We start from the raw sequence: 7497 nt of genomic DNA on the forward strand, positions 1-7497 counted from the left end.
AAATTCAATCTGCACCTTTCATCCTCCCTTGCCATATAGTGTAGCATACTCACAGTCCTTGGGATTGGGACATGGACCCTCACCCACTATGGGAGCATCCAGGAGGGACCACAGGCTGACCGCTGTCTTCCTGCCTGTTTTCCCTCATCTCCACAGAATTCCTTCCTTCCTTTCTCTCTCTCTCTTCTTTCCTTCTTCCTCCCTTCCTTCCTTCATTTTTTCTTTCTTTTGTTTTCTTTTTCTTTCTTTCTTTTGTTTTCTTTTCTTTCTTTCTTTCTTTCTTTCTTTCTTTCTTTCTTCCTTTCTTTCTTTCTTTCTTTCTTTCTTTCTTTCTTTCTTTCTTCCTTTCTTCCTTTCTTTCTTTCTTTCTTTCTTTCTTCCTTTCTTTCTTTCTTTCTTTTTCTTTCTTTTCTTCCCTTCCCCTTTCCTTCCTTCCTTCTTTCCTTCCCTTCCTTCCTTCCTTTTCTTCTTTCTCTCATCTTCACACAATGCTTTCTCCCTTTTTCTTTCTTTCTTTCTCTCTCTCTCTCTCTCTTTTTCTCTTTTTCATTTTCTTGAGATAGAGCCTCACTCTGCGGCCCAGGCTGGAGTGCAGTGATGCGATCTCGGCTCACTACAACCTCTGCCTCCTGGGTTCAAGGGATTCTCCTGCCTCTGCCTCTGGGCATCTGTCCTCAGGGATCTTGGAGAGGAGCAGCAGGAGGAGCCTGTGGGTTGGGTGTTGGTGTTGGTGGCTTCAGACAGACGCAGATAGAGAAGTGACCGGGGACATGCATGCTGTGTGCAGATGTAGTGGAGACTGAGGTGGACATGGAAGTGTCTGTCGATCAGGAGTTCTCGCCGGACCTCAATGACAACACTTCTCAGGCCTACAGGGATTTCAACAAGACCTTCTGGAATCAGGTAAAGGGCAAGGAGAGGGGAATTTTTTTCTTTTTTTTGAGACGGAGTCTCGCACTGTTGTCCTAGCTGGAGTGCAAAGGCGCGATCTTGGCTCACTGTAACCTCCGCCTCCTGGGTTCACGTGATTCTCCTGCCTCAGCCTCCTGAATAGCTGGAATTACAGGTGTACACCACCACACCCAGCTAACGTTTTGTATTTTTAGTAGATACGTGATTTCACTATGTTGGCCAGACAGGTCTCGAACTCCTGACCTTGTGGTTCACCCCCTTTCTTCCCAAAGTGCTGGGATTACAGGCATGAGCCATGGCTCCCGGACGGGGAGGGGAATTGAAGGGTGCTCCCCTGGAGCTGGGATTGGGCATCTGGGTGTCCTCAGGTCTGCAGGTTCGGATGTAAGCCCAGGGATCCTTGGTGTTTCAGATGCAGAAGATTTTTGCAGGCATGAGGGGCTTCACCTTCAAGGGTGTGGAGATCCTGTCCCTGAGGTAGGAGACCCATCGGGGGATGTGGAGGCGGTGTTGGGTGGGGGATATATGTGCACAGAAAAAACCCATTCCTTTCTTTTGTAATCATCAGAATTTATAAAGAGAGGGGTGGAGGGGTTACATAAGGAATCACTCCCTGGGGTATTTTTTGAGATCATTTTCTGGGGCCATTTTTCCGGAAGAGGGGTGGCACCTCTCTTCTTCAGCACACTGGAAGGAGAGAAGTTGCAGGGACATGTGGGAAGGTGGTGCCTGGATGGGTGACTTCATCCCCCTCTGGCTGGCCCCTGCTCTACTGGGTGGGTTAGCATTAGAGAGAGAGAAAGAGAGAGAGGGAGAGAGTGCATCCAGGGACACCCAGTGGATGATGGCTTGATGAAGCATAAGGAGAACGTCAGGCCAGATGTGGTGGCTCACACTTGCAATCCTAGCACTTTGGGAGAGCTAGGCGCATGGATCACCTGAAACCAGTTCAAGACCAGCCTGGGCAACATAGTGAGAACCCATCTCCACAACAATAAAATAAATAAATAAATAAAATGATTAGCCAGCATGGTAGTGCACACCTGTAGTCCCAGATACTTGGGAGGCTGAGGAGTAAGGATCACTTTAGCCCAGGAGTTGGAGGCTGCAATGAGCTGTAATTATACCACTGCACTCTAGCCTGGGTAACAGAGCCAGACTTTGTCTCTACAAAACACACACAGAGAGGAAGTCAATCATGTCAATTATTCCTTGTCCTGCCTTCCCAGGCGGACCAAGTCAAGAATGCTGGCAGCCCCTTCTAAAAAGGATGCATGTGGCATCCCGACTCAGGACCTCTGCCCCCTTTCCCACTTCTGGTGCACTTTGGGTTGCTTCTGGAGTGCTCCTGCAAGGACCCATGTGCCCCTGGCTGGGGCACTCTCTAAGGCCGTGGACCTCTCAGGAATGGCAGCATCGTGGTGGACTACCTGGTCCTGCTGGAGCTGCCCTTCAGCCCCCAGCTGGAGAACCAGTACGAGCAGGCAAAGACGACGCTGAAGGAGGCGCTGCAGAATGCCAGCCAGGATGCCGACAGCTGCCAGGACTCCCAGAGTGAGCCCCGGCTGGAGGGAGGGGCCAGGGCCTGAGCCACCACCCCAGCCCACTCCAGCTGGGCCAGGGGCCCTCTGGACTCAGGTGCCAGCCCTATGGTACCTCTGGCAGGTTGGGAGAAGGGAAATGAGTCCACACAAAATGTCATCAAGGGTGGGGCTAGGGAGGGTCTTCCCAGGACCTGGGTACTGGGGAAGACAACCCCTGATGGTCATGCTCAGCATTTCCCGGATGGCTGAAGACCTCGGATTATTCAGGGGAGATGAGGGAGGGAACAGGAGTCTTCCCTTGTGGCCCCTCCACAGTCCCCCAGACAGAGACAGCCCTCACCGCCCTCCCTGTGCCTGTCCTGCTTCCTGGTCCTCACCCCTTGACCTTAACCCCTTGACCTTAACCCCTTGACCTCTCCCTCCCATTCCATCTGTGCCTGTGTTCCCGCAGCCATGTGTTTTAAGCCTGACTCCATCAAGGTGAACAACAACAGCAGGCCAGAGCTGACTCCGGAAGGTGAGGGTGGGGTAAAGTGTTGAGTGGTCGCTCTCCCGTGGCTATGATCCCAGCCACCAGGGACATTTGCCCATTGAAGCCGGGGGCAAGGAGAGACCTTTGTGGGGGAGGCAAGTGATATGGCCCAGGGTGGCCCTTCCTGGCGCTGATTAGTGGCTTCCACCTGAGGACAGCAGGGGCCACGAGGAGAGGGTGAGGGTGGTGGTGCTGGACTCCCCTCATCGAATCCCAGGGTCTACCCCATGGCACCCCATCTCGGAAATGGAATCCTCCTCCCGCATTTTCAGAGGCACCATTATCAGGTCCCTGAATAGAATGGATGAGGTTCTTGTCTCTGTGCAACCCCCTCCCCAACCCCTCAGCCATCTGCCGCCGCGCCGCTCCCACGGGCTATGAGGAGTTCTACTTCCCCTTGGTGGAGGCCACCCGGCTCCGCTGTGTCACCAAATGCACGTCGGGCGTGGACAACGCCATCGACTGTCACCAGGGCCAGTGCGTTCTGGAGAGGAGCGGTCCTGCCTGTCGGTAAGGCACTGCTCACCATTAGCATCAGCCGAGCCCCGCCCTCGCACTCTAAGATGAAGCCCCGCCCCATGCTCCGCCCCGGCTCCGCCCCCAGGCCCTACGGTGGAGCCTTGTCCCCAGAGTCCGGCTCCAAGCCCATTCCCCTTGCCCTACGGTGGAGCCTTGCCCTGGAGCTCTGCTTTTTTACCCCGCCCCCATGATAGCGTTGAGTCCCGTCCTCTTGTTCTGGGACCACTCATTCTAGGGTGGGGCCCCGCCCCCTCGTTCTAGGGTTGAACCCCACCCCCTCCTTTGGTGGAGCCTTACCCACTTGATCTGGGGTGGAATCCCGCCCCTTGCCTAGGGTGGAGTCCCGTCCTCTTGTTCTAGGGCGGAACCTGAACCCCTTGTTCTAGGTTGGAGCCCTGCCCCCTCCTTCAAGGGTGGATTCCCAGCCCCTTGTCTAGGGTGGAACGCCCCCGATTGCCCTAGGGCGAAAGCCCCCGCTGCCCTAGGCTGGGGCCCCGCCCCCTCGCCCCACCCCGCTCCGCGGGACCCAGGTGCACGCGTGGACCCCGAGTCCGGAGGTGAAGAGGGTCTGACCCTGCGATCTCCCGCAGCTGCTACTCCACCGACACGCACTGGTTCTCTGGCCCGCGCTGCGAGGTGGCGATCCACTGGAGGGCGCTGGTCGGGGGCCTGACGGCAGGCGCCGCGCTGCTGCTGCTGCTGCTACTGGCGCTGGGCGTCTGGGCGGTGCGCTCTGGACGGTGGAGCTGCCAGCGCCTAGACCGGTGAGCGCGCAAAAGACGGGGCTGGGGTGCGAGGGCGGCCAAGGGGCCCCAGGCGGGCCGGCTGTGTCTGACCGCGCGGCGGCCCCACCTAGGTCCTGGGCCCAGGACAGGAAATGGTTCGAGACCTGGGATGAGGAAATCGTGGGCACTTTTTCCAACTGGGGTTTCGAGGACGACGGAACAGGTGAGTCCTGCCTCCTGGAGAAGCAAGCAGGGGCTTTCCTGGGCACCACTGCGAGGACAGACGCCCTTCCTGCCTTCCTCGCATTTACTCCGTCCCCTTCTCCCTTCCCTCCCGTCCCTCTCCCCTCCTCTTTCTCCCCTCTTCTCTCTCTCTCTCTAGACAAGGATGAAAATTTCCATGTGGCCTTGGAGAAGGTGGACACCACTATGAAGGTGAGGGGCTAAAGAGGGGGACCCCAAGGAACTCTCCCAGCCTGCATTTCAGATTCCCTCCCCAACCCCCACCAGGGCAAGGAGGGGGCTGGGCTCGGATCAGCAGTGACCTCCCTGTCAGTCCAAACCAGTGGCTCCGCGTTCCCTTCCCTCACTGTGACTCTGTGACAGGTGCACATCAAGAGACCCGAGATGACCTCGTCCTCAGTGTGAGCCCTGCGGGGCCCCATCACCATCCCCTCTGCCCTGCCAGGGACACAAGGCTCTGCACTGCATCCATTTCAAGTGGTGGCCCCAGGACAGGAGCAGCCCAGGCTCCTGCTGTTCTTGGGCAAAATGAGACTGTTCCCCCAAATCCCATCCTTCTCTTTCCAACTTGGCTGAAACCCATCAGGAGACCCATGCAGTTGAGGCACAGGCTCTTCCACTGTGAAACCTTGGGCAAGTCAGTAACGAGTCTCAGTTTACTCACCTGCAAAGCAGGTACAGCATTCCTGTATATCTCACACCATTGTTGTGTAAACCACATGGACTTGGTCAATTCTCGGTCCTACTCTGCCCTCCGGTCTCAGCCTTCATGTTGCCATTGCCTCTCTCGGATCCTCCAATCCTCATGTCCTTCACCTGGTCTCCGGCCCTGGTTCCTGTTTTCTCTCAATTCCCTACTGCCTGTTTCTTACTTTGAATCTGGAGGCAGCCTGCAGCCCATCCCATCTCCTGCCCTCTCCTGATCTAACTCCCTGCTGTGTCTCTTGCTCTCATTCCTTAGATGTCCTCTCCTTCTGACTCCGTTCCTTCATCCATCCTGTCCCCAGTCCCCCAGCCCTAAATCCTCCCTCCTCTCCTCACATCCCAGTCCCTAGCAAGGTATAGATAGCCTCTGTGTCTTAGGATACCCAAGCTGCTGTTCCCCCCATCACCCTGTTGCCCAATTCCCCGTTTCTCTTGCTCTCATTCCTTGTGTCTTCTCCCCTTCTGAGCCCGTCCATTAGTCAGTTCTGCTCCCCACTCCCCCTGCCCTAAATACCCCAGCTGCTATTCCCCCCATCACCCTGCTGCCCGATTCTTTATTCTCCACCCCTTTCTCTCACTCCTGGAGCCCCGAGGGTGGGGGCAGAGCATGAGTTCCCCAGTCCCCAAGGAAAGGCAGCCCCCTCAGTCCCCCGCCTCCTCACTCCCTTCGATCTTCCTCCCCTCTCACCTCACCACTGCCTTTTCCCATCCCCTTCCTTTTCCTTCCTCCCTCCCTCTCTCCCTGGTGTCACCTTGATTCCTGATTCCTGCCATAACTCTGAGTCCTGAAATCCTCAATCTCCTTGGCTGGGAAGATCGGCCTTGGGGACAGGAAGTCGGCACATCTCCAGGTCTCCATGTGAACACAATATAGAGTTTACTGTAAAAGAAGCTGCTCTCTGTCTGTCTCCCTTTCACCCCGCAGTGGTCTCCACCTGATTGGAGAACAGGGATTTCCAGAGGCGGCGCTGTAGGAGGATCCTGGGATCACCCGTGTCTCCCAGGGAGGAAGGAGGGGTTCTGTGGGCAGCCCTTGGGGGCCATGATGTTCTTCATAGAAAGCACAGAGGTTGGGGGGAACCCATTTTGTTGGGGAGCGACTCGGGGCAGGGGCCCCTTGGGCTTTGTCATCCGTGCTCTCCCCACCCCCACCAATGCCCTGACCTTGACACTGGGGGCTTAGGGAGCAATTAGACCCCTGGTGCTGGGTCAGGGAGTTGGGTGGTCCAGGGGCTAGGGCTGCCTGGTCCAGTCACCCTTTACAAGGGTGGGTAAAGCTGGGCCTCCCCGAAGATCTTGATCCCCTACAAGGCTCCCAAACCCTGATAGCAAACTCACACAGCAGAGCCTGTCTGCTGGCACAGGGTACTTGTGTTCCTGCTGTTACGGGCAGTCAGGCCTGCCTGAGGAGTCGAGGGTGTTCAGAAATAACATGTCCCCTTGGGTCTTTGGGTGCGGGCTTGGGAGAGGCCCCTGTGAAGTTTGCCCGGGACAGGGACGGGCCATGGCCTTTCGTCACCTCTGTGTCTGGCCAGGGATGGAGACCAGGACCATAAAGTCTCAGGTGTGAGTGGGCACCCCGCCCAGGAGAAGGGCTGGAAGCTGGGGACCCCAGGGAAAGCCCTGGACATTTGGAAAGGACCATGTCAAGGCGGGGGATGGGGAGGGATGGCTGGAAGAGAGAGGGGCTTCTCGGGGGTGGGAGTGGAGGGTCCTTCACTTGCTCTGACCTGTTGCCGGCTGCCCCTTCCACGGTTCTGAACTTCTCCCTCCATGGTCACCTGCCCTCCGGCGCTTCTTGGCCCCCACCTCTTGGCACCACAGGTGTGCTCACACCTCTAGCCTCTATCCCTCCCTCCTGCACTGCCCCACCCAAAGTGCCTCTGACTTCCGCTGAGAGAGAGGGACCCTGGCTCAGCGCAGTGACTTCTCCAGGACTTATGAGGGAAAAGGGTGGACAGGCTGCCCTTCATTTAACTCCCCGTGGTCACCACGCGCTACCTGCTCAACGCCATCACCTCACCTCTACCCTGGGACAAGCACTGCCCTTCTTCAAGGCAAAGGTCTCTGGGGTCCTTTTTATAGCTGATCCGTTCCTGGGAGGCTTTCATTTCTTGGTCCCTCTTGACGGGGGAAGATGGGCAGCCAGGGGCCCGTTCCCCGGGAAATGCTGGTGATCTGGATTCCGACGCTGGCTCTCTGGCTCTGCGCGTCCTTTACTGCTGCACTGACACAGGGTGAGTGCTCCTGGGCTGATGCTCCAGGTCCAGTGCTCCTGGATGGTCATAGTACACGCCCCTGCCTCAGGCAGCAGGGC

At 56.9% G+C, this 7497-nt stretch overlaps 1 protein-coding gene across 1 annotated transcript in view; it reads left to right on the forward strand.

The window, feature by feature from the left end:
- Nucleotides 1-5041, forward strand: part of LOC105513127 (mucin-3B-like) — a 12540-nt gene extending 7499 nt beyond the window's left edge. The window contains exons 8-15 of the mRNA XM_011943960.1: nucleotides 788-903; nucleotides 1325-1389; nucleotides 2318-2466; nucleotides 2908-2973; nucleotides 3336-3498; nucleotides 4364-4455; nucleotides 4615-4667; nucleotides 4839-5041. Of these exons, the coding sequence (XP_011799350.1) occupies nucleotides 788-903; nucleotides 1325-1389; nucleotides 2318-2466; nucleotides 2908-2973; nucleotides 3336-3498; nucleotides 4364-4455; nucleotides 4615-4667; nucleotides 4839-4880 (746 nt within the window). The 3' untranslated portion in view covers nucleotides 4881-5041. The remainder of the gene's footprint in view (nucleotides 1-787; nucleotides 904-1324; nucleotides 1390-2317; nucleotides 2467-2907; nucleotides 2974-3335; nucleotides 3499-4363; nucleotides 4456-4614; nucleotides 4668-4838) is intronic.
- Nucleotides 5042-7497: the final 2456 nt, after the last annotated feature.

This window comes from Colobus angolensis, unplaced genomic scaffold (genome assembly GCF_000951035.1).
Source record: "Colobus angolensis palliatus isolate OR3802 unplaced genomic scaffold, Cang.pa_1.0 Scaffold222, whole genome shotgun sequence".
Lineage (NCBI taxonomy): Eukaryota > Metazoa > Chordata > Mammalia > Primates > Cercopithecidae > Colobus > Colobus angolensis.